Source organism: Wyeomyia smithii, chromosome 1 (assembly GCF_029784165.1).
Source record: "Wyeomyia smithii strain HCP4-BCI-WySm-NY-G18 chromosome 1, ASM2978416v1, whole genome shotgun sequence".
Classification (NCBI taxonomy): Eukaryota; Metazoa; Arthropoda; class Insecta; order Diptera; family Culicidae; genus Wyeomyia; species Wyeomyia smithii.
This window is the reverse complement of record NC_073694.1, coordinates 187,823,268-187,850,605: the sequence shown is the minus strand read 5'-3', so window position 1 is coordinate 187,850,605 and position 27,338 is coordinate 187,823,268. Positions and strand designations below refer to the sequence as shown.

General features: G+C 37.6%; 4 protein-coding genes across 4 annotated transcripts in view; 3 read left to right on the top strand and 1 right to left on the bottom strand.

Annotated features, from left to right (window-relative positions):
• Nucleotides 1-5,692: 5,692 nt before the first annotated feature.
• LOC129724534 (oocyte zinc finger protein XlCOF8.4-like) lies at nucleotides 5,693-7,627 on the top strand. Its single transcript, XM_055679514.1, has 4 exons — nucleotides 5,693-5,856; nucleotides 5,944-6,281; nucleotides 6,340-6,433; nucleotides 6,500-7,627. Exons 1-4 carry the CDS (start codon nucleotides 5,831-5,833, stop codon nucleotides 7,545-7,547), a joined length of 1,506 nt encoding a protein of 501 aa, XP_055535489.1. The 5' UTR covers nucleotides 5,693-5,830; the 3' UTR covers nucleotides 7,548-7,627.
• Nucleotides 7,558-8,439, bottom strand: LOC129724540 (ADP-ribosylation factor-like protein 6-interacting protein 4). The gene has a single exon (XM_055679529.1). The coding sequence runs from the start codon at nucleotides 8,219-8,221 to the stop codon at nucleotides 7,646-7,648; it is 576 nt and encodes a 191-aa protein (XP_055535504.1). The 5' UTR covers nucleotides 8,222-8,439; the 3' UTR covers nucleotides 7,558-7,645.
• Nucleotides 8,440-13,498: 5,059 nt separating this feature from the next.
• Nucleotides 13,499-15,004, top strand: LOC129718243 (uncharacterized protein C18orf19 homolog A). Its single transcript, XM_055668818.1, has 2 exons — nucleotides 13,499-14,432; nucleotides 14,499-15,004. The coding sequence occupies exons 1-2, from the start codon at nucleotides 13,904-13,906 to the stop codon at nucleotides 14,759-14,761; spliced, it is 792 nt and encodes a 263-aa protein (XP_055524793.1). The 5' UTR covers nucleotides 13,499-13,903; the 3' UTR covers nucleotides 14,762-15,004.
• Nucleotides 15,005-22,868: 7,864 nt separating this feature from the next.
• LOC129732687 (lateral signaling target protein 2 homolog) overlaps nucleotides 22,869-27,338 on the top strand; it is a 69,020-nt gene continuing 64,550 nt past the window's right edge. Inside the window, exon 1 of the mRNA XM_055693789.1 lies at nucleotides 22,869-23,751. Coding sequence (XP_055549764.1) covers nucleotides 23,716-23,751 — 36 coding nt within the window. The 5' untranslated portion in view covers nucleotides 22,869-23,715. The remainder of the gene's footprint in view (nucleotides 23,752-27,338) is intronic.

Below are 27,338 nucleotides of genomic sequence, written 5' to 3'. Positions count from 1 at the left end.
GCACAAGGTCTAGATTGAATTTCCGGCACACCAAGAACTTTGGTAAATTGCAATGCGCTTGAAATTATGAAAACTTTGGTTCTACTTTTTCGATTCAGATAATAATTGAATTTTTATGAAAACATTCCTAAGAGTATCTATTTCAATGCAAGCTAAATAACTTTTGTTATTCTTGTTTTTACAAAATCAAATATGAATACCGTTTCGTGAACCTCTTACTGTAAATAGCTTTAAAAAGTAATTGTTTTCGTTTGTTTAACCAAAACACATCAAAGTGGTCCAAATCTTACAAAACACGAGCAATAAATATAGCGATATAACTATTTACATGTCAAAAAGTTAGCGATTAGCGATTAGCGAAAGTTCCGCTAATGTGGGTTTAGCGTTTAGCGTTTAGCTATTATCGAGTTAAATTTTCCGGTTAGCGAGTTAGCGATTAGCGTCGCTAAATTTTCAGTTAGCGGTGCCCACCACTGGTTAAAGCATTCTAGCGTTTGCTATATAAGAACCAGGGATTTCACTAGCGAGCTCATGCACTAGTCTGACGCTATAGACAACACTCGAAGGAAGGAAGCCAAACAGCAGCAAGCGGCGTTGAGCCTGGGAGACGAACAGCAGCAACAACCGACGTCGAGCTTGGAAGCCGAACAACGGCAGCGCATCGAATTGCGCAGCGCAATTGACCGATTCATGCGGCGGGCGGAGAAACACGATTCAATTGAACCATAGGAAGCCGGCAAATACGTGAGGCCGTTACCGACCTCGGTTTACGACATTAATGTGAATTATTAATGCATCGAGTATTTCATATGACTTTTTTAATTTCACCCATCTGATACTTCTGAATAATAATTTCTCTAATAAGGACTCGTCGATTCCGTTCAGTGTAACGACGTTTGACGTTACGTTCCCGAGCAGATCAACACTATAGAGATAAGTGACTTTTCACCTACGCACACTAGTAAACGTGTAAACCCGTTTAAAATTGCTTTTGTTTTTTTCCAACCTGTAAATCATCGCATCTCGTTGCTTCGACTTTTATTACTTTTTCACCATTTTTGGTAGATTATATTTAGCGCCTTCTTCCGAATTCTGATCACGAATGAGCAAATTTATTCAGAAACAAGTTTAAAACATATAATGAGTGTTCAACTGAATTTTTGTCCAGCTGCTGAAAACATAGCATTGCAAACAAAACAGCTAGTTATAAATATTTTACCCAACTATTGACACTAATATATTCGTACGTAAAAAGGTCTATACATATCCTGTAAAAATCCAGCGACGCCAGCGACATTACGTATCTAGGGACTAAATAATCTTATGTCCGGACTACTTCGTGATTAGGGCGAAACTTACAATGACAACAAAATTAATAAAGGCAAACAAAGTTTTCACTCACAAATTTAAATCCTAATTAACGATTCAACAATATATTTGGCTTTAATTTGCTCTAACATCGTCCATGTTACTCATAAAATTTGAATTTCAGTCGCTTTACATTGTATTTTCGAAAATTTGTTGTTTCGCCCTTTACTTTGCGCCTTATTTTGATCTGCTCGACAGTATCGCCACATACATAAGACATACGTAACACTCAGGAAGAAATCATCCAAAAAAGATGGTACAAAATGAACCACTCGAATGGTACCATGCTCTGAATAAAATCTGTTTGAGCTGTTTTTGAAGGCAGTGTACCTGCATTTGTCTCATTCCTACTCGAAAAATGCTGCATTGATTTGATTAATAACTTTTTGACAGTTCCTCATGGGATTTTCATTGGGGCTCGAAAAAGCCGAGAAAAAGAACATTCATTTTGTTCATTATGTGTCGAGCAGTTGGACAGGACGAGGTACGGAGTACTATGGGGCAACGTGTACCAGAAAAAAAACGCCACGAACAGAGTACAACCACAGAGAACAGACATTCATGTTCATACAAAGAAATTTGAAAATCGTGTGTAAAAATTTAAATCAAAATACGTTAATACACTAACGACATCTGTCTTGTGGTGCCCCAGTTACACTGCATAAATATTGCTGTATCGATATTTTATCGATATCAGTGCTTGGTTTGTAAGTGACAAAAGCGCCACATCGCGAGAGCATTACCACTTAGTGGTAAATGACGGTTGCAAGTTTTTACACATCTTTTGAAAATAAGATGAACGTCTGTTCTCTGTGGTATAACCACATACTTAGACATACAAAATCCCTTACGAAACTTTTAAAAAAGTTGTTTACAAAATCAATGCTGCATTTTTCGAGTGGGAACGAGACAAATGCAGGGCTGCGCAGGTACACAACCTCCATAAACTACTCAAACAGAGGTTTTTTTTCACAGAGGTTGGTACTTTCGAGTAGTTCATTTTGTACCAACTTTTTTGGAAGATTTCTTCCTGAGTGTTACGTATGTCTTATGTATGTGGTATAACAACACTAGTGTGAACACACAAAGTGATATCAGGTCTGAATATAATACCCCGTGTACACTACACCGCATATCACCTGATATCAGGCGATTCGTAATATCCAGGCCATACCACCATCCATATTACCTGATATCTCATACGATCGAGCTGTCAATGGATATCACCTCGGCTACATGGTATCGCGGATATCACAGCTAGCTGGCATCCCGCCATGTTTCGAGGATTAACATCTCAGTGTGTGTGTGTGTAAACGAGATAGCATATCACCGCCACTTTTCATACGCATAACATAGCATCTGTCAATGGGGCCCGCAAATCGCGAATCCGCTGCGATGTTAACTGCGATGAAACAAAGCAAATAAGATAGAGATGCCAGCTAGCTGGGATCATATCAGCTGACTGTAGTGTGAGCGCTCGAAGTGATTTCCGATATCATCTGGCGATATCAGGTTATATCCGGCGTAATCTGAACAAGGCATAGGGAATATAAATACTACAGATGGTGTTATGAACAGATACGCAAAGAGTGAGGTCGAAAAATCCAAGTGAACCGTCAAATCGAGGCTCCAAGTGTGCAAAGTAAACAAACTCAGGAGTGTAACACAGAAACGTACAGAATGTGTATTGTAATCAGTATAATTGTTGTGAACCACGTGCAATTATGGTTTGAACGGAAAATGTGTTTGTTATGCTTGTATTATGAGTGATGCATTGAAAATTAAAAAAAATGTATAAACAAGCTTTGAAACTCAGTTATATATCCTTACAAAGTTTCGGAATTTCATCACACTTTCTAGTGCGTATAAAAAGTCATGCGAAATTAAATATGGTTGCCAGAATTATTTGGAATAGAATATTAGCAAAGGGTTGCCATATTTACTGCTTATCTCTTTGCGTATCTCTTTATAACACAGTCTCTAATAAATACATTTTGACGTTGGACTAACGTCTATATCGAATTTAGGCACCTGAATTTGAAAATCTAGTAATTCAACCGGGGAAAACCAGGGAAAAGTGGTCAGGTTTTGAGCGCTTATGTATCAGTCATTTCTTTTCAGAATTTCGAGGTTTTGGCATCAACCGATCAGAAATTCTTTTACGGTTGAATTTATGCAACAAAAATAACCTATTGTTCGAGATACACTATTGAAAAATTGATAAATCACATCGATTGTCTAAATCATACCAAGCAACCAATCACCACCTCTCTTCACAAGCACAGTCGACACTAACGGATACAACCGATCTGACTTTGTAAACAGTCTCGCAGTTTTCAACCAATAACGAGCTCGCTTTCGGTAGCTGCAACAGGTGTTTCAACACCGTTTTAAAATGCTTCTTTTATCATTACCACTGAACAGATTCTAAACACCAATGGCTTGATTGATAGGGGAAATATTGCGCAAGATTGTCATATAATAATTTAAATATGTTTTCGATACTAAACTAGTTAAAAGTTGTGTTAAAAGTCGTGCACATTCAACCAATCACAAGCTCGCTTCTTGTTTGCTCGCGGATGGATTTTTGCTTTGGGCTATATAATAGCCTGTGTCGTCTCATAGCAAGTGGAAGGCCTCATCAGTTAACAAGTGGAAGGCCACCAGGCCGGTCTTGTATAATCAGCAGCGGTGGCTGATTCCAGCGGCCAAACTGAGCTGCAGCAGAACCAGAGCGGTGGTATCAGGCAGCAGCGGCGGAGGTAGTGGGCAGCTGCATTTCTTCATTCAGTTCGGTTCTCCTTCGATCTAAGTTGGACCCCACCAGCGGTAATCCAATTCAGATATCGTTGGGTGAAAACTGCACGAAACTGCCAGAACTGCCAGAAACTGCACGAGCCAGCACCGCCACTAGGAAAGCTACCGCCATTTAGTGTGTGTGCAGTGTGCACATATAGCGTATGTGCATCTGTATTGCTATGACATTTGCGATGATAGGGATGGCGCTGTTGCGTGTGTATGGCTAGCTATAGCGTGTGTAAGACACTAGCATGTGTAGCATATTATGGCTATTGCGTGTATATCTTCGGCGTGTGTACGGATAGTTATAGCTTGTGTGTGGATAGCTGCTGCGTGTGTAATGATTAGTTATAGCGTATGTATGGATAGTAATAGCACATGGTTGGATAGCTTATGCGTGTGTATAGATAGTTGTATCGGATGTATGGAAAGGAATAGCGTGTGTATGGATAGCTTCGGCATGTGTGTATAAAAAACTATAGCTACAGCGTGTTTATGAATAGTTTTAACGCGTGTTTAGATAGTTAAAGCATGTGTGTGAATAACTATAGCGGGTGTTTATCGAAGATTATTATTGTCATTGAAAATATTAAAATGTCTTAACGAACACAGTTGTGAATTTGATTTTACAGCAGCGTTTTAACTTCTTCAGCCAGTCTTTATTCATCGAGGAAAAATTACTACCTATGAATGATCAACACTTATTTACTAGAAATTTGATTTAGATCAAAACGGGTTTTTTGAGTATCATAAATTATTGGTAAAAAGAGTTGCAAGTTTTCTCAATGAGCATTCATTAAATTTTCGTTTTTGTTTCTCGGTGCGCGGTTTTGATTTTGTTTCTCGCACACAGAGAAAGAAACAAACTTGTCGCTATCGTGAAAAATAACAAAACAATTAGAAATCACAACTGAAGAAGTTAAGATATTATCCTGTCACTCGCCCAAACCTTGATAACAACTACCGAAAAACGTGTGATTGAGCTCTTGCTATATTGAGTTATTGAACCAAACGTTTTTGTTTTTCAAATACATGGAGTTATATGCTGGGCTGGAACTAACCTAGCATGAGTTTTATCGATTAAATGTCAAACAATTTTCATATTTAAAATTTTCGTTTGAATCGTTCTGGGCTCCAATTTCAGATAGTTTCGTAAAGTTTGCTTTTTGCTTAGATAGGAAAATCTTACCAATTCGCTCAATTAAATGATTGTCTTGGTAGTGCAGCAAACAAAGGGTTGATTCGAATATGTATGTAATGACAGCGATTAAATAAAAGATATCCATTCTTTTAGTATATATTATTATTTATAACGTTTTAACGTCTCAGCATTCAGAAATGCACTGTTAGATAAAATTGCAGCAAATACTAGAGTTGCAATTCTCTCTATTATTTGTTTTAATGGAATATAAGAATACCGTAGTCCAACGTCATGCGGTCGTGTCTTGAATACCACCCTCCTACTTTTTCACAGATACCGAAAACATTTGAAAAAATAAACCTGGCATCCCTGTTCCCAAATTTCACTTCGCCGGACTAGCAAATTTATAGTGACTGTAGACATGATTCGTGACTCGTGAGCGAACTGATTATGAAGATGTAAAAACAAAACTGCATTTATACTTTTCTGTATAACAACGATAATAACTAAACAATTTTTCCGATGGCGACCGACGCTCAACCGAAAATGTAAATTATTCATCGTTCAATTTCATTTATAAATTAATTTATAAATTAATTACTCCTATTGTTATGTTTTTTACGTAAAACTTGCAGTCCGTGCAATGATCCGACCAAATTTTGTCGCCTTTGCTTCTCGCAACAAGATATGTATTGGGTCATACATACTAACGGAACTGAGGTGGATCGGCCTTTTATCAACACCATTAATGAATGTTTAGGGCTGTGGCTTCAGTTGGACGCGGACTTCCCGTGTGCTGTATGCAGACAATGCACTATTGAATTGGAACGGATAACGGAATTTCGTGAAAAGTGCCATCTGTGCCACCAAGCTCTAAAAGCAAAACGGCAACTAGATTCATCAACAATAAAGCTTAAAAATAAGAATTGGATAAGTAAACCACCAGTGGACGAAGATATTGAGGAGCAAATAAGTATGTTTCATGGCTAATATCGTGAAATTAAATGTAAAGCTAATATCCTAGAACTTAGTTGCAGCTACTTGTGTAAAAGCGGAGAAACAGAAACCTGAGGTACCTTACAAATGCCGACTAACACAGGTTGAAAAGAAAATGGCACTGAAGAGGTTTGTTGTATGTAAATTGATCTCAACATTCAAACAATACATATGTATGTATATATTTATGCACAGTTATTTTGACTCCTATAAGAAATGGGCAAGATTACCAAAGGATGATGACGAAAAAACCATTTCTGCATCCGAAGCAGAGGAATTTACGGACGACGATGTTGACTCTGCAGCCGAAGAACTAAGTTCAAATCAAGAATTTTCTGACCCTAGAAATCCATTGTTCTGTTGCTTGTGCGAGAGCTTTTTGGATTCTTCTGATAACTTGAAAGGTCATCTCGCGTTACATCATCGCAATGATAAAGGCTTTTCTTGCAATAAATGTGGTAAACATTTTGTTGCTTATGGACTTCTCAAACAGCACTGGCTGCGTCACGAAACTGAACTCATGATTCACTGTGCCAAATGTGGCCTGCAGTTTTGGCGTCAAACAGAGGTACAAGCACATCAGAAATCTGGTGATTGTAGAAATAAGAAGCCCATGTTTTGTAAATGTGAATACTGTGACCGAATATTCTCTAACAGAGGCCGATACCTATTTCATCTGAAAGCTTTACATCCAAATCGGCAAGTTACAAAATCTACAACGGAACGAACATCCATGCTGTCACAAGACAAATCTGCACCAGCAGTTAAGCTCGTAAGTGATACTCACGCCATTAAACACGAGCGATGTGAAGTAAAGTTACAACCGATTACAAAAAGAAAAAAACGCAATCGTAAAAAAGCTCGTCCACAGGGTTCTAAAAAGAGAAAGAACAAATTGCAATCAACTCGAGTTAAGCAAACAACTAAAACATCGGAACCAGCCAACGTTGTTTGTATTGCTTGTTTTATACAATTCGAGACCATAGCAGTTTTTAAACTGCATGTGAATCGTTGCTTCGGTAGAGACAAAACACATCCGGTGCCATGTGTTATTTGCCACTGTACTATTTGTGAACCAATATTTCACAAAACAGAACAATATACGGTTCATGTGCAGCAACATGGTCAACCAGCCGATACAAAACCGCATGACTGCCCAGTCTGCATTGAGTGGACGACGAAAGTTAATCACAATTCCGTACAACAAAGATCTAATTCTCCATTAACCATTCTCGGCGAGTAAATACATGTAGTTTACTGTTATCGAAGTATATTGTATTTCCGACCTACATATTCGTGTTAATAATCATCATTTTCATATAAGTTTATGCGTATTTCATCTTATGACACATTCAACCCAATAGTTCTACGCTGAAACTCTGCCCCATCGTTGGCTGTAGCCAACCGGTTAATTTCTTGGTGCCTTTCTCTACTGACGCATTCCTCGACTATTTCGCCGTCACCCTTTATTAGACGTGTTCGACCAGTTTCAGGATCTACAATCCGCCGAAGAACGGATTGCCTTGCTTCATATTGTTCTTTCGTCTCAGGTGCCCGGGCTTTTGTATCCATCAAATGTAATGGCACACCACAATCCTCTTCCGATGCCGCCGTTGTGGAAAGAGCCTTGCCAGTAGCATGTGCACTCAAACGCTGTTCCTTTTTCTGTAGTTTGAGAGACTGCTTTTCGATTTTGCGCTGTTTTTTTAAAAGCTTTCTCTGTTGTTTTTCGAGTTTACGCTTTTGCTTATCTTCCTTTTTAAGTATTTTCCTCAATCGTCGCTTCTCGTTTTCAACTACTTTTTGCGTTTTTATACTTTTTTTATTGCTTTCACTCGAGTCACTGCCACTGCTTCTAACATTCTCGGCTAACGGCAATTCGCTATGTGCATTTTTCCGAGTATTATTTTCGTCCATAATTACGTACGTTCGAAAATATTGAAAATGTTATCACTCTATTTTCGTTGGCTGTTCTGGGTGTGGGAGGAAGTTGTTTATTTTGTTTATATTGAAATGCGGGATTTTCTCGAATTTCCTTTCAAGTTAGAACAGAGATGCCAGATTTTTTACAAAGTGCTTAAATGCTTAAAACGAAAACATGCACTCTGGCAGGCAAAATCTGTAAAAATCTGCATTCATTTTGAGAAAGTCTGCGTAAATATAAGAAGAATCAGACAAAAATCTGCAAAAACTATACACGCTCATTATTTGTTACTCTAAAGTGAGTTAGATATGACCCATTTTTGAAAAAAGTGGAGGTACCCTAATTTGAGTACTTTTACGGTTACTCACTTCTGAGTAAGGGCGTCATACGTCAAAAACTGATTAGAATCTACTCTGTTTATGCAAACCAGGAATTAACGAAATTGAGTACAAGTTACCCAGTTTGCCAAAATTTGGAAATTTGATGATTTCTGGTTTTTGTAAATCTGACTCAATAAATAAAATAAATTCAGAACAATCGAAACAGATTTATTTTTCATCGAAACATTATAAAAGTTTTAAATCATTCACGTGTCTTTATATAATGCGGCAACCAACCGGTTCACAGTTGCCCGTGAACTGTGGCTCATGTTTTTGCACAGTACGCACACCAGAAAATCCGTCATCATCCGTCACCAAACACTGCGAAGGATTTATATTGTATCGATTGCTTGTATTGGGCACTGTACATCGATACAAATGTTTCCGTTCATCATCACGAATAAAAGCCTGACTTAAAACGGCATCGCAGGACACACAACATGCGGTTGTTCATTTTGAAGAGATGTTTTTTATGTTTTCAAATCCTCTGCAATAATGATGTTGAGCTGAAATTGTTATGGAATATTGTTACATGTTGTTTGTAATGTAGTTGATTAGGAAATTATTGATTTGATGAAAGATCAAATACTTACTGCTAGCAAACGAATAAAAAGCGACATATACATATACTCAGGGGTGAGTAAACATCATGGATAATAACTCAAAACTGAGTAAACATGGTAATTATGAAAATTTGAGCAAATGTTACTCAATTATCCAGTACCCGATAACTCACTTTTTGACATTTTGCATAAGAATACCAAACTGAGTAGATCCTAATCAAATTAGAGTTAAAATAAAGCAGCGTGTAGAACAATTGCATATCTACGAATCAATCAAACATCTGCGCATGGCCTCAAAAAATCTGCATTTGCAGACAAATCTGCACATCTGGTATCCCTGCACTTGGTCTCTGTCAGGGGCCTATAAACGTCAACGTTTTGCCTACCAATCATAAATTCATCACGGCGGTAATATTTCATTTCAAATGCTTACAAAACTTATCTTATTCAATGAAAGTGCATATTGTCCCAAAAACAAATGTTGAGCTTTTGTTTTTTTTTTTTCATCTAAAACGACATTTACTCGAGAATAAGTCTACCGACAAAATGGGACGTTTACTCTATTTCACTTGTTTTAGGGCAAACCAACCAAAAAGTGGGTACCAGAAACGCTGGTACCAGAATCAATGAGTGGTAGATGGATAATGGAGTTTGACAGCCAAAAGAGCCCCCTGGTCTCTGTCAAAGTGACATCCCTCTGGTCGATTTCACGGATTTCACACATTTTTCTTATTTATTTACAGATTTTGATTAAATCAAATCAATCAAACCGATTCTAATTCGAAATTAGACGTAACGTCACCGAAGTGGCGGTGTTTGTATTGGTGAAATTCCCAAGTGAACTGCAAAAGTTTATGCTAGAGACTGTGTTATAAAGAGATACGCAAAGAGAAAAGCAGTAAATATGGCAACCCTTTGCTAATATTCTATTCCAAACAATTCTGGCAACCACATTTAATTTCGCATGACTTTTCATACGCACTAGAAAGTAGGGTTGTCGATATTAAAAATAAAATATCGATATTCGTTTTATCGATATTGAAAAGGCATCGATATTAAAATCGATATTACGTGTCGATATCGATATTTTATCGATATTTTCCTTCATATATTTCTTGCTTGGATTTTAGTTAGGCCTGAAACAAACTGAACGCCGACGTGAGCGATCGGGCGAGATTCTTGCCGAAGGTTAATAAACAGCCGTGAGTAGAGTTGTTCATTAACCTACAGCGAGAATCTCACCCGATCGGTCGCGTTGGTGTTCAGCATGTTTCATGTCTTAAGCAGGTATTAGACGAAGCAAATATTTGCTATTTTTTAATACAGATTTTATTTTGTGCAAATAAAAATCGTGCCAAAAATAGCAAATATTTTCGTCGTCTAATACCTGCTTTAGTATTGCATATTCTGGCGAAGGGTTTGCTATTTCATCTCGTCCGTTAGGACAGCGGGCCGTTTGCTGATCGCTTTACGCAAGGTGCATTTTCCAATCAGATTAAACCGACGTTTCGTGAGCCGCGTCTCCTAATCGTCACTGATCCATTGACTAATCAGCAGCCAGTTACTGAAGCATCCTACCTGAACATTCATGTTATCGCTTATGTAACACCGATTCTTTACTGAAATTCATCGATCCTGCCATCCCAATGTAACACCAAGGCATCGCATTTGATCGGTTTAATGTGGTGGTTATTGCTCCGAGAAGTTCCACACCCAAATTTCTGGAAATTCGCTCTATACATGCTGTCAATAAAAAAAGAAAAATGGCAACCATATTTCTGTCGAACTGCTTACATTTTCCATCTAGCACTTATTGATTCTAATACCAACAATTCTGGTACCTACTTTTTAGTTGGTTTGCCCCAAAATAGCTGAAATAGAGTAAACGTCCTTTAATTTCTATTGACCTTTTTTCGAATAAATATATTTATCAATGGAAAACCCAGCCTTCACCAGGGTGGCCACCCAACCGAGAAAACCGGGAAAAAACCTGGAATTGTTTGGAACCGGGAATTTCACTGAATATTACAAGCCGGGGTGAGATAGTCAGCTATCTCATGGCGATCACTAAAATTCCTTGAATAAGTTTTCTTGAAAACGACCAAGAAAGACTGGTCTTCTGACCCGGAAGAGATGGCTGACAGGTCACGGGCTGGATGGCACAATCTCACCCCGGCTGCCAGTATATTCAACTCATTTCTCACAGTGCTTATATCATTATATTCATATATATTGTTTTCATTCATCTTTCTCTTGGAAACTAACTTGACCACGGTAAGCTCCCCGGAAGTAGCAGTGAAACGGCTCGAGTTTTGCCTAGAGCAAATGGTTCACGAAGATAATCTCGCGGGAACTGTAGTTGACAGATTTCGCCAAGAATACTCACAACTGTTTGGTATGCATTCGACGGAGACATTGCTGACTTCCTACCGCCGTAGTGAAAAACGCCTTGATACTTTCTGTAGAGATCTGATAGCTGATTTAGGCAAGAAACGTCCTAACTTGACCGTGTTTATTAAGGAGATTTTGATCCAGCGATTGGTGTACGATGCAGTACAGGATGCCGGTGGTGAAGACGAAATTGATATCACCAAGTCGTTAATCTATTACGCTCGCGTTTCACATAGCCGATATATTGAATTGTTGAAGACAAAGAAGAAGGAGAATTCAGATCAAGATGAAGAAGCCAGAAAGAAGATTGCCACGGCCCGTGCTCTTGAAGCTAATGTGTTTAAGTGTAATTCTTTTATATATTGAATCTTCGGTGGTTGAGGTAAAAACGGTTCCTACAAACTTAATTTGGCCTAGGAGTCCCCGGTAATGAGTATTATATGCGTTGTTTATAAGTTTTAAAAATTCTACGCCCCTGCGAGCGGCCTTCCGGCAGTTAACCGGAACATTCGCCATGGCGGACGAAAACCTGCGTGCAGGCATGTTTTCAAGCTTTTTCTGTGTTTTTTATTAATTCCTCCTCCGTTTTCGCGACAAAATTGTTGGAATAGATCTTGCGCTTCAAGTTTGCCCAGAAATTCTCCATCTCCTCCAAAGATCGCTTCGAGTAGTGGGCCGACGCCAAATCTGGCCAGAACACCGTGTCTTCGCCCTTATGGTATTTCTTGATAAACGACACAACTTCTGGCAGGCACTTCGTACTGGAAATTTCCTCGTTCACGGCCAGCCCGGAGCAAAAGAAGAGCAACTTTGACATCCCTTTCTCGCTGATTGTCAGCCACAGCCGCACCTTCTTGGGGAACTTGGTCTGTGAAATATACTTCACCTCGGTGCTCACTTTCTTCGTAGGGGAGGTAAAATACAAAGTGTCCTACTAATCGTTGTCATCTAGGGTTAGATAGGTCTCGTCGTCCATCACCACTGTCACATCGCGATTTGCCAGGGAAATCGACTTGACCATCTTAAACCTCTGTCGCTGCGTCATTGCCTGCAGCTCCGAGACTAGCACCAGTGGACGGGACTGCTGCTTCCTGACATGTATGCCCATGTTTTCCAACAACTTTTTCACTGTTTTACCGCATGCACCAACCTCCCGACCAAGTGCACGCAGTGATTTAGCCACTTTTCCCTCGGTCTTCCTCTTCAGCATCCTTTGAAGCTTCTTGTCGTTCAGGGTCGTTGGCCGTCCAGAACTGGGCTTTCTTCCGATCCTTTGATCTTTGTCCAATTGTGTCAAGATATTGTAGATGCCGGAACGGCATACCAGGCGTCTACAAAGTGCCGCACGATGTCCGTTTTTGACGTGGCGGGGTACCATTTTTTTACCGCAAACGTTATCCTCTTGAAAAAGATGACGTCCGTCACATGTTTCGAATTTCTGCAACAATATTTCTGGATTATAATAAGCCTGAACACGCTTAAAAAGTGACTATATTAGAATGTAATTCGATAATGGGATGTAGATCGACAGTCACGCTTTTGTAACCCTTAACTGTATGAAAAAATGCAGAGATCTGAAGTACAAATAACCGGGAAAAATATTTGAACGAACCGGGAAAAACCGGGAAAAAACCGGGAATTTAATTTCGAGTTTTGAGTGTCACCCTGCTTAACGTTTGTTTTCAGTATAATGTGCACTTTTAATGAATATCTTATATTGTGTGTAAGCATTTTAAATTTAATTTTGATGTCATGATGAATTTATGATCGGTAGGCAAAATTTTGCCGGTAGCACTCCCCTGATGGCAACCGAGAATATCGGACAGCAATATCGAGTCGCAATATCGAAATATCGATAATATCAAATGCGCCAATATCGGTCAAAAATATTGATATTGTGACGAGCAAATATCGATAATATCAAATATCGATAAAATATCAACAACCCTACTAGAAAGTGTGATGAAATTCCGAAATTCACTTGGAGTTTTCGACCTCACTCTTTGCGTATCTGTTCATAACATTATCTGTATTTTCGACCTCACTCTTTGCGTATCTGTTTATAACACCGTCTGTAGTTTATGCTGCAGACCGGCAGCGAGAGCCACTGTAAATGTCAACAACAATTCGAAAAATGAAAGAAGTGAAACGTGATCAACAGCAGCAAAATTCGTAAACATTACACAAGCCCGCTTTCACTTTCACTAGTGCAGTCTCGAATTTTTGCTGTGAAAACCATAGGCTTAAGATATTTTTCTGTAGTGTTCCGATCAATCTAACGCCAAACGAAGATCTCCCATGAGTTGCGTTTTGGATCTGCGGGAGAACAACTTGAAACGAAATGTCGCTACTAACAGTATCGCGACTAATAGTGACTGGGTCTGCCTTGAAACGTTCACCGTGGTTGCTGCAAGGCCTCCGTGGTGTTCAATTTAGGAGTGCCGTTGCTTGCGCAAGTATTTTTCGGACCAGATACGGTGACGGTGGCCGCATCTGCCTTGTTTCGAAGATATATGGAAAGTCAAACGTTACTAAGTATCAACCCTTCTGTAGTAAGGCACCTGATAAGGAAAAGGGTCTGGTGGAACCGATTGAGGAACCAGCCAAATTGGGTCTTTTCGCACGATTTAAGAAAATGTACAAAGAGTACTGGTACGTGCTTGTTCCAGTGCATTGTGTGACATCTGCTTTCTGGTTAGGCGGGTTTTACTATGCTTCGAAAAGCGGCGTAGACGTGATTGCCCTTCTAGAATCGATGGGTGTTTCTGAGAAGCTGATCAATCCGGTGCGCGATTCTAGTTTGGGACACATTGCGGTTGCCTATCTGCTGTACAAGATTGCTACTCCGGCGCGGTACGCTGTAACGTTAGGTAAATGAGTAGGCTTCTGGACAAGCTGGAATAATATTCTTTTTAATTATAATGTTACATTTACAGGTGGAACTACGGTTTCCATTAAATATCTAGTTCAGTGGGGATATATCAAGCCGATGCCTACCAAAGCCGCCTTAGTCCAGATGTATAAGGACCAAAAGGAGAATCTGCAAGAGCGGATTGCAGAAAAAAAGCAAGACTTCCAGGACCGAAAACAGCAGCTAGAGGAACGTAAAAAAAGCCTTATGGATGATTACCAACAATACAAGAGTGGGACGAAGTCTATTAAGGATAAGAAAGAAGATGTAAGAACTGAGAGCAAGTAGTAGCTGCGGACTGTAATATTTTAAATTTTACTTTTTTGTGTTCTTTGCTGGCCGTGCCAGTCACGTCGCAGCTACTCTCGTAACTAAACTTCTCGTAACTGACACCCAATGAGAGGATTACTTTTTACCTCCAAGGTAAACCCGAGCTGGCAATACTTATTTATCGCAAAGCCTGTTGTTGTCCTTGACATCTGAGCAAATAAAACTAAAGTTGAAGTTTGTTGAACTCTTTATTTATGTTAAGTATTCAAGCTGCTTAACTTGGCTAACAAAATAATAAGCGTACAACGCACTGTAAATAGTCGTAAACAGACTGTCCTCTAATTGGTACTTTACTTTTATATTGATAGATCGTGGAGATCATATGTTGAATTCAGGATACGTCTCTGTCTCAAATTCGTCGGGCTCTATTCGGGTTTCTGCTGAATATTATGTCTACAGCTTGATCATTTCAGTATGTTTATATACTTCGTATTCGTACAGCTCCATTTTCTAGCTTGCCACCGACTATTGATCGTAGGTTTCAACGCTCGGAGACGCCAAACGCTCGCTCATCGGCGTTGGAAGGAGCTTCCGAGTCCATGTCCGTAAAGTGCCACTGAGGGGATCAGCATACTGCATAGCGTAAATTTCTTGCGCATCTGTGGGCAGCGTGAGATATATTTCACAATTTGGATATTAAAGAGGGTGCTCCCAAAAATATCTGACTCGACCCCCCAGAAGACCCCCCTGAGCCCCAAATAGCGAAAAAACGCGTTAAAAGGGCACAAGAAGCAACGAAAGAATTCCAAAGTAACCCCAACAACTGCACATTGGGGAATCGCTGGCCATAAACCAAAAGATTTTTTTTTTCGTTAGCTGTTTCATAATATTTTCTTTTTATTGCTATAATATTCAAGTGTCTAAATCCAAAATTTGGGCGCAATATCATGAAATCTGAATTTTTTCATGACTTTTCAAAGCTTGGCATACTGACGTTTTTTGAAATTTTTTTGAAAAAAAGTACATTACTTTGAAACGCTCTGTAGCATTAATGATAGCTTGAATTTTTTTGACGTCAAAGGAAAAGTTGTTGAAAATATTATGCAAAACAAACCCCTTTCATTAAATATTGTAGAATATGTTCATAGTGAAACTAAAAAAAATTATAAAAACGTGATTTTTTGTAGAAAAGTAGCTTAAAAGTTTAGTTGCCGCAGTTTGCCACGGTTGTGACTACATTCAAAACATAAGTAAAAACGTAAGCTTTCAAATGTGTTCTGTCCGCTGTAGCGCAAAACTGCGTAAATTGTCACTTTTGTGAAAAGAGCGATAACAGATTTTTTTTTGAAGTTGAAATTTCATCCAGGATTAATTTTAATCATAATACCTCATTGATAAAAATTTATGATACCGAACTCAATCCGTAAGGATAAAATATAACTTTGGGGTGTTAAAAAGAAAACAGTAGACAAATATTTATGAAATCTTAATCATGTCGAACTACCGTTACCGTGCCTAACTCTACGCAGTTCCTAGTTCTGCGCAATTTTTGTTATACTTATGTTTTATTGTATTTTTTGTAACTATGAGCATAACATTTTACTTTTCCTAAATAGAATTATTGATTCTGTGTCAGTGGTCACAATAATATCAAGAATACATGCGAATAAAAGAAAAAAAATCTGAATTGTCAATACGATCAACGTCGCAAACACCTTTGTTCGTAGTAACGAAAAGACAACGGCAGGAAATAGTTTTATTTATTTCCTCTTAAAACGAGTGCAACGATTTAGACAAACATCGTAGTAGGTAATAAAAGTTAGTATTAGTCATGATTTAGGTAAAATGAAATATTAGCTTACGCTAAGTAGCGCATAGTACTGAAAAAGTGCAAAAAAATAATGCGCAGATTTACGCACCAAATTTGTTTTTTGTGTTCCTAACTATGCGCAGTTTTACAGAGATGAATTCTGACAAAATTAGGCGGAAGCACATGCAATATGATAAGAACAAAATGCTTGCGAATGTGGACAAGGTAAGAAGAGGCTTTTCCATACGCCGAGCCGCAAGGAAATATGGGATTCTCGAAAGCACATTTCGTGCAAAGTTTTCAGCTGGTGTTTATTTGAACTCTGCGACGCGTTGTGGGAGGCCAAAAGCGTTCACAACGCAAGAGGAAGGCCGGATTGTCGATTGGATTATTCAGATAGCGAGAGCTGAATTTCGGGTGGATTCTCAGAGGTTAAAGACATCTGTGGCACATTACCTTAAATCGATTGGGCGACCTAGTTTCGTCTGCCGGCAGAAATCGTCAAAAGTACTCCGGATGGTTGGTCTATTGAGAAAAATGTATCGGTGGCATGAGATTTTTTATGAATATTTAAAAAATGTTCTCCACCCATGGCTACTGCGATACAAGGTAGCTCTTCCCATTTTACTTTTCATAGATGGCCATAAATCGCACGTTTCTCTTCAGACCAATGAGTTTTGCAAGGTGAAAAGTAGCCCGTGAAAAAAAAAAGCAGTTAATACAAGAGAAGCGCCAAAAACAAACATTAACGAAGGCTTCAAATGATGGGAAAACTTCTACAGAAAATGTTTAAATTACGTTCCTTTTAAATAAACAATTTTGTTAAAACAATCAATGTTATTTTTTGTCTGCGCAGAATTAGGAACAAAACTGCGCAGAATTAGGAACATGCTCAAGCAAGTGCGCAGAATTAGGCACCAAACATAACTGCAAAATTTTCTTCTCATACTGTTGTTTTTGGCTGTAAATGTGTCTAACTTTTTTTCTGTATTTTCGAAAGTCATACAACATGTGGGACCTATTATTTGTTTGAATGCATGTAAAAAATCTGCGAAATAGGGTTGAACTTTTGAAATTGTCTTAACTGCGCAGAATATGGCACCTTCACGGTAAATTATCATTCTCTGCATATTTGAAACAATATCGAAAACATTCAGCCCTTTTTTATGATACCAGCAGCAAATTCATACCATCAAACTCCGGTTAACAATAGCCCGTTTGCAGTTTGCTTTTGCTTCGCACGCGTTTGCATACAAACACAGTTTGCTGTCGGTTCAGGTGTTCATTGCCAAATTAATGAGTTTTTAGAAAACAACAATAGAGTTGAAAAAAGCGATATTAATGTCTGATGGAGCTGCCTCACAATATAAAAATAGTAAAAACTTTGCAACAAAATATAACGTCGATGCAGAGTGGCATTTTTTGCGACTTCTCATGGTAAAGGCCCATGCGATGCAATTGGTGGCATATTAAAACGAATGGCAGGAAATGCAAGTTTAGCTAAAGAACATGAACATCCCATTACAAGCGCAAAAGAATTGTATGATTGTAATAAAAATTCATCAAAAATGTCAATTAGTTGAGTATCATATGAAGAATATGAACAAGGAGTAACAGAATGGAGCAATATTTTCAAAAAATCTATAATGATAGCTGCCACACAAAAGTATTACTCTTTTGTTCCGATTTCAGAAAATAAGATACAAACGAAGCTGTTTTCAAAAGATGATTTACTTATGATGTTCATAAAATATAAGGTGAAACTAGTTCTGTAAAGTATCTATGTCATAAAAAAATATATATTACCAAGATAATAAAACTCGAAAATAAATATTTGATTCTTATATATATTTATATCACTTAGAACATTTAACTCTTTTCTTGAGAACCGTTCGCCCAATCGTTTTGTTGTCAAAGAATGAATTGTATATTTTTGATGAAGCATTCCAATGAACGTATGGTTTTTGCTGGAGAACCATGGACAAATTAAGAGAAACGTGTATTTTCCTAAATAATTATAATTTTTCAACCTAAATTAGAAATAACTCGAAAACCAATGCCTTTAGAATATTTACTACCAAGGGCTTTTTGGTTCAAAATGACTCTCTTCATCTTTTAAAATCATCAGAATACAAAAATTTTGAAAAATGTTTAAATTAGAATTTTTATAAAAAAATTAATCTACCATAAAAAAAATATTTTTCTTTCCTCCATCCTGGACTTGTTTTTAAAAGTTGCGTATTAACGTCAAGTTTCTTTAAAAACAAATAAAAAAAAATTAACTCTTATTTTTAAATTGAAATTTAATGTTTATTTTAATTTTTTTTTCGGTCAAAAAAATTTTTTTTTGTACAGTGTATATTTTTTTATGGTGCATTTTCAATTCCCTACAACTCATTCTCAGACAGTTTTTCTATACAATCAACGGTTTCTGGGCTACAATGCTTCGAATAAAACCTATGCCAAAAGGCATACGCCCTTTTAGAATTCAATTCATGGGTGTAAAAAATCTCTCCACCTGTGAAAAATGCTCAGTTTGCTGAGCCAGATACGTGTGCAAAGTTTCATTCAAATAAAAAATGGTCGATTAAATTTTCGCGTATTTCCAGGCGATTTGAAATGATTTTGCTCCTTGGTTTCAACCCTTAGAGTCATTCACCACTCAGAGGTAAAATTGTTGAAAACGTTTTCTACTCTTTTTATTCGCTTATACTTTTTTCTCATTTTTTTGCTTAATTATTTGTCTGTTTTCTTTTTTTAGCTCTCTGTTAACTATTTCTTACCACCTTTCTTCACTTCCATTTTTCATCTTCTTCATCCTCTTCGCTTTTCATCCTTTTTGATTTGATCTTTCTCTCTTTCTTTTTTCTTTGTCCTCCACTACTCTCTCTCTTTTTTCTTCCACTTTCTCTCGCTTGTTATCTTCCAGACTCTCTCTTTTTCTTCCAGACTCTCTTTTTCTTACAGACTATCTCTCTTTCTTTTTGTTCCACTTTCTCTTTCTCTCTCTCTTTTTCTTCCACTTTCACTGTTTTTCTTCCACTGCGTCTTTTTTTCCACTCTCTTTATCTCCTTTTTCCAGTCTGTCTCTTTTCCTTCCCTCTCTTTTTTCGTTCCCTCTCTCTCTCTCTCTCTCTCTTTCTTTTTTCTTCTATTTTCTCTCTCTTGTCCTTCCATGCTCTCTCTTTTTCTTCTACTCTTTCTCTTTTCTTCTGGCACCTTCTCTCTTTTCCTTCCAGACTCTCTCACTCTTTCTTTTTCTTTGTGCTCCACTCTCTCTTTTTCTTTCACTCGCTCTCTCTTTCTCTTTCTCTCCATCCTAGTTTCTCTAATTTTTCTTCCTCTCTATCTCTCACTTTTTCTTCCACTCTGTCTCTTTCTCTTCCACATTCTCTTTTTCTCTTACACTGTCTTCCTTTTCCTTTTACCACATACTTAGACATACGTAACACTGGCGATTTTTTTTGGTACTCTTTGCCCCACATCACCCGGTACCAACACCAGTTTGAACTGCTCGACGAAAATGAACGGAATGAGTTTTCTTCATCGCGGCTCTACTCGAGCCCATAACAAAATCCCTTAAGAAACTGTCAAAAAGTTGTTTACTAAATCAATGCTGCATTTTTCGAGTGGGAACGGAACAAATGCAGGGCTGCGCAGGTACACAATCTCTATAAACTACTCAAACAGAGGTTTTTTTTACAGAGGTTGGTACTTTCGAGTAGTTCATTTTGTACCAACTTTTTTGAAAGATTTCTTTCTCAGTGTTACGTATGTCTTATGTATGTGCTTTTACTCTCTTTTTTTCCTTCCTCTCCCTCTCTTATTCTTCCATTCTCTCTCTTTCCTTCCACGTTTTCTTCCTTTTGCTTTTACTCTCTTCATTTCTCATTTCTTCCACTCTACGTCTCTCTCTTTTTCTGCCTTTTCGTTTTTTCCACTTTCTCTCTCTCTCTCTCTCTTTTTTTTTATTCCACTCTTTTACTCTCATTTCCCCCGCTCTGTTAATTTTTTTACGAAATGCTGTCTCTGTTTTCTTCTTCTCTACTTGCCCATTTTATTTTCGACTATCGCTCAGTTTCTAATTCTTTTGTACTATCTTTAATTTTTTTTTATTCCACTGCTTCTAGCTCTCTTCTATTCTTTCTTTTATTTTTACAAACGTTATTATTCTCTTTTATTGTCTCTCGTTTGTTCTATATTCTGTTACATTTTTCCTCTCTTGTTTTTATCTTTCTTATATCATATTTTCAACTGTTTTGTTTTTGGTAAATTTATATTTTAATTTAATGTTTCTGATCAGTTTCTTCTTTTAAAATTTTTTTGTTGCAATTGGGTTGTTTAGCTATTCACGGATTTACGATTTTTATATATCATCTGGAAGAGTGTAATTTTCTGAGCAAAACGTGATTTATTAAAACTTTATATCATTATCCTTCAATTTTAAAATGAAGAATAAAAATTTGCTCTACATCGCTACAATGATAGTTGGTATATGGGCGAACTGTCATTTTAGCGATTCGAGAAGATTTCGAGCAGTTTTAAATCGTGATTTAAAAATCGAAGGACAATGATAGAAATTTTTTTTTAATCATGTTTTACTTAGAAAATTCAGATTTCTCAGATGATATAAAAAGCTGATATAGCTAAACAACCCAATTCTGTTGGTAATTACATTTTGATAGTATATTTTGTGACTTTTTCGTGTCACTTTCTTCACGTTCGAATAAATATGTTTTAAATTGATAAGAGCAGTTTATTTCCTTTTGTTCTCTTTTTTTTATTTTCTTGTATTATTTTTTCTCTCTTCACAAATGACAGTTCGCCCACATACATAAGACATACGTAACATTGGCGTTTTTTTCTGGTACATGTTGCCCCATAGTACTTCGTACCTCGTCCTGTCGTACTGCTCGATAAGTAATGAACGAAATGAATTTTCTTTTTCTCGGCGTTATCGAGCCCCAAAGAAAATCCCATAAGGATCTGTTAAAAAGTTATTTACAAAATCAATGCAGCGTTTTTCGAGTAGTAACGAGACAAATGCAGGGATGTGCAGGTACACTGCCTTCAAAAACAACTCAAACAGTGATTGTATTCCCACCACCGCATGTGCTTAGTTCGTAAACAATTACCTGGCATCTTTTTCTCACTTGCATCGTAAATTCGCGTTGACGGTGTTGCTAATATTTGTTTAGTTCTTGCATGCGAAAAAGAAAGAAGGAAATATTTTTGCATTTGTCATCACGCACATTTTGACAATTATGTATGAGTGTTCACATAGGTGCGAACAGCCTTCAAAATCTCTTTCAACGCGAATAACCCGAATAACGATGTCGTTTCTTTTTTCCTCGGCACCCTGACGCTGACGCAGTGGAATAAGGAAAAACGCTATAAAACTTGAAAAGATCAAATGAGAGTTGTTGTCTGAATGGTAACAAAACATTTCAAAAGGCCAGATGAAAAAGTGATCCAAAGTTGAGCTCATGACGTAATAATGCTTCTTAAGGGCTAAAAAGAAATTAATGTAAAATTGTGCTCTAAAACGAAAACAGCTTCTTATAGTGAAAAGAGCCCAAAGTAGGATTCGATCTTAAATTGGTTTGTTTAGCAATATCAGTTTTTTATATCATCTGGAAGAGCTGCATTTTCTAAGCAAAACGTGATTTTCACAATTTTTTTTCTAAGCAAAATGTGATTTTCAAAAAAAAAAAACGCTAGGCAAAACAGAACGTGATCTTTATCTGTGCAGCAATTCCGAGATTCCAAGATTTTCTAAGAATTTGGTCCCAAAGTTTTAAAAGGTTTTCTGATTTTTATATATCAGCTGAAAGTGTGCAATTTTCTGAGCATAACGTGATTTTTACAAAATGTTTATCGTTTTCCTTCGATTTTTAAATGAAGAACTTAAAACTGCTCGAAATGCCTTAAATGACAGTTCTCCCATATACCGTACACCCGTACATGGGCGAAATGCCATTTAAGACCTTTCGAGCAGTTTTTTAATCTTCATTTAAAAATCGTAGAAAAACGATAAACATTTTTTGAAAATCACGTTTTGCTTAGAAAACGCTGCTTTTTCAAATGATATATTAAAACTGGTATAGCTTTAGGACCCAATTGAAAGGATATTTATTTCAATGGTGTAACATGCTGCGATGCATATCTCTCTATTTTATTCATTTTATTATTATAGCAACAGAAATTTACGATTACAAATTTGACAAGTGAACTATGCGTACCCCTCGATTCTGCTGTAAATGTGTGTGTGTGTGTTACTCCCCGTCCGTTCGTCAGCATCGAATCCAAACATCGCGACCGTGTTTGTTCAGTAGTCAGTCCAGTTCAGTGTTCGTTTCAGTTTTCAGTTCGTCTCGTTCTTTGCAGCTCTAGCCACCATGATGATTGCGAAGGATCGCAAAACGTGAGTTTTCCTCCGAGAGATTCGATTTTGGGTAATGGTTGAAGCAGTCCCAGTAGCAAAAGTTGCAGAAAATAAAAGTGTCAAAACGTTGAACAAGAGACAAAGGAAGTCTGGCCGATTATTGTGATAACATATAAAACAGCCGCAGTCTGCCACAGCAAGAAGAAAAAGTGTTCGCACAATCATTGTATGCGCCCGTCGTCGTCGTTGGCTGGGATAAGAGAAACTCCCAGAATTGGTTGCAAAATCGCGGCCAGTTTTGAGTAAAGTGCCTGATCACATCGATTGTTCTACTAAACACCAGTTAATCTTAAAGTAAGGGTGCGCGGGTGGATTCCGAGGAAAAAAAGTGTAGTGCGAGCTGCAGTGAAAAAAATCTGTTTTCATTGATGTGAAGTTTACCTTCTACCTTACACGGAATATATCCACATGAAAGAAAAAGGAAATGTTTTCAGTGTTGCTACTGGAAGAGGCATCCGAAAGAATCACCTAGTGCCAAGTCGCAAAAAAGGCACTTAAATGTTTGTTCATTGATATAAGTGATTGTACGAAAACAAAAATTAAACGGAGAAAAGTTTTCGTATAAATACGAACTGAATAATTGATATAAGTTTCTTTGTGAGCATTCGAGAATCCCGACTGGATTAGTCATTCAAAGAGATAAGCAGCGTTAGAAACAGCAAGACGAGAAAGCTGTTCGGATAACTATACTTCAGGGTCCTCTGCCAGCTAGTCACGATGGATTCGCTGAGAAAATGGCTAAACAAACCGAAGGTTAGTAGGACTTTACAAGAGGAAATTTACTTTCCATTCGTCACGTCACAGGTGTGCAGCCAATTGGCCTCTGCTCTGCTGGGCTCGTCGCTGGGCAGTGGCAGCCACGAAAACCCACCAGAGGGGAGTAAAAATAAAGTTAAATGAAATATGAGGAAAAAAAAAAGAAAGACCCGACCATAATCAGTGCGTGTCTGTTGGTGTGAGTGTGATCGAAAAGAATAATAATAATTGCGAAAGCTGTGCATACGCAACACGGCCTGGTTGCCGGATTGTTGTCGGAAAAGTTTTTACTAGAATTAGGATTTATTCTGACATTTTTCGAAACTTTCAAGGATGCGCCAGTGACACAGCTTTGTGATGTAGGTGATCTATTTTCATGTTTCAGATAGTAAAATTATGATAAGAGGTCAAATTTTCGCAAAATTTCTTACTGACATCAATTTACCAAGAAAAACATTGTTAGTGACTTCTAAATGTATGGTAAACATACCTAAAAATTGCTGTTTAGATTTACAACAATTTCTCTTTTTAATTGTAATGATAGCAAAAAGAAACGTTTTTTTTTATTGCTCTGGGCAATGATGCTTGGTGTAAAATTAATGTACTTATAATAAAAATCATGCTATAATTATGCTATAACTATGTACAATAACATAATTTCTAAGGTTTCTTAAAGGTTATTTCTTTTTGGGTGACGGAGAGTAAAATTTCACAACCTCCCCGTTCTTGACCCTATTTTTTTTCCAGTCGACAAGAAACTATGCTAGTGGCAAGTTTGGTCAATCATTTTATAATCCAAAAATTGCAACATGAAAGCTTTTCATGAAATCGGTTTCAAATGACCCATGCACATTTTTTTCATTATTATTTTACTATTTATTATTTTTCGTTTACTAAATGCTTGGGATCTGTTGTATTAGTTAAACGCGCTATACATTTTCTGCCCAAACTGTGTTCCCAAACTGTGTAAAGTTCTAGTTGGTCTCTAGGGAAGATTCTGGTATAATAAGCCAGTCGTTATTTGTTCCGCTTGGCTGCAAAGATGTATAATACACAAGTGAGAGCTGAAAAAACGTCAAAATAACTACAACTTTACTGGGTCAACGTTTAATGGCATTTTTGTCTGTGTGCGTTTCAAAGTTATGTACCGAATTATTTATAATTGATATAAAATTAATAATTCCTTAAAATAACAAGATTTGAAATTTAGGTTTCAAATCAGTAACAAAAACTAGCAAGGCTTTGGGAAGGTTAGGGCTTAAAATCGTTAAAAAATATCTTGAAGGCTATAAAAGCCAAGAATGGTTCGAAGTAGGCTCCACCTGAAGGTGCAGCCTTCATAACATTTAGTAAAGAAAATAACAAACAATTCATGATTGGATGCGATGCCAATTTCCAATACATAATCTGGGGTAGCACCGACAATATTAAAAGAGGGGAATACCTTTGAAAATACCTACATATCTGCGAACAACATCGATTTATGTGACGAAGGAGACCACCCTACAATTGTCACAAAAAAACAGAAAAGAAATGTTAGGCCTAACACTCTGCAAGCTCAGATGAGGAATATTTATCTGATCACAAGCACATAGTGTTTGATTATAATGCTGGTGAGCTAATGAAAGTAATTTGCAGAAATCCTAGAAATACCAACTGGGAATTGTACAAACGAAAACTTTAACTTGAAAATACGTCACCAAGATTCACAGTTGTATCAACAGCAGGGCCGGATTTAGACGCTGGGGGCCCGGGGCAAATTTGTTTGTAAGGCCCCCTTTTCTTAAAACATTTAGAGGTAACGTTCAGGAAGGTGACGAGCAAAAAAAAAGGTCGCCCTTAGACCTGGGGGGGGGGGGGGGGTCCTTCAATTGGGAGGCCCGGGGCATTTGCCCCCCCCCCCTCAAATCCGGGCCTGATCAACAGAACAATTAGACAGGGTGGCACAAAATATTACTGAAAACAATTTAGGGATACGAGGCCAGCTGTCCCGTGCAGGAGGAAAACTCAATGAGGGGATGTTTCTTTGTGGAATAAAACTTTAAGTAAATTGAGGGAAAAATCTAGACAACTTTTCAACAATGCAAAGTCTTCTGGATATTGGGATCGATATAGGGAGACTCTTACAACAATGAATTAAGAAAATCCGAAAGGAATAACTGGAGAGCGTATTGTGAAAACATAGTAAAAAACTAAAGATGTGGCAAAACTACAGAAAATATTCTCAAAGGATCGTGTACTATTAGAAAATCAGACGGAGTGTCTCGTGACGATAGAGCGAACACAGAAGTAGAGGACTGTAGGCCAAAAAGAACTACAGGAACGGCTTTGAACATAGTGAATATCAATTTCACAAGATCCAAAGTCGAATGGGCATTGAATTCATTCAAGTCACCTTGAAAAAATGGCGTTTTCCCTGCACTTCTTCAGAAAGTAGAAGGACCATTACTAGAGTCTTTGACAAACATTTTTATAGCAAGCCTAATGCTTGGCCACATATCTAAGATTTAGAGTCAAGCACGCAACTCCAAAGGTATTCAGACCAATAAGTCTTACTTTAACTATGTTGAAGATTATGGAAAAAATGATAAATGAATTTTTGATAAATCAAATTATTCTCTAAATGAGTCTCAATTTGCTTATCAATACAATAAATCAACAGTCACAGCCTTACATAGCCCTGTGACAAAAAATAGAGAATACACTTGACAATAAAGAGAGCGCGTTATCAGCATTCCTTGACATAATGGGTGTTTTTGATAATGCGTCCTACCGTTCAATGAAAAAAGTCAAAGGAAAAAAGGATCTCCGATTCCAACATTACGCTTTGGATCATGAAAATGTTGAACAAAAGAGAGGTAATTGCAGTATTGGGAGGTTCGTCAATAACAGTGAATACCACGAGAGGATATCCTCAATCAAGGTGGTGTGCTATCTCTCTTACTGTGGTCACTTATTGTTGACGAACTTTTCAATAAATTAGCAGCTCAAGGCTTTGAAGTCATCGGCAGGGTGGCCACTCTACCGGAAAAAGCGGGAAAAAGCCGGGAATTTCAAATCACCGATAAAAAAATACGGGAAAACCGGGAAATTGGGCATCACGCCGGGAATATCATCTGCCTCCATGTCAAAAATGTCAACATAAAAACCTGTTTTTTGCACGATGACCTAACTGGCATGATTCTGCCGGTTAGGGGAAAGCTGGTTGATGGTTTCAGTCAAAGTCGACAGCGGCTTCGCAGCAAGATCTGCGTCAAATAGATTCAGGCTTGGTCAGGTGGATAAATGTACTGCTCCGTAACATATCGTCAGTATAATTCAAAACTGGCACAACTCAAAATTCATAGTTTCGAGAAAAACGCGTTTGAAAATTTGCGTCCAAAATTTCTTTTTTTTTATTTCATGAAAAATTCCAATTTTAAGACTTCCCATTTTAATTGAACTTGTTCAGGTCTATCATGTGCATGTAATAAGCAAGTGATAAGAGTTGTAACCTCATTTTTCCGTCTTTTAAGAGATATTTCAGATTTAAGCAATAAAGGCACATCTACTTATATTTCTGGAATCATTGTGAAATTTAAAAC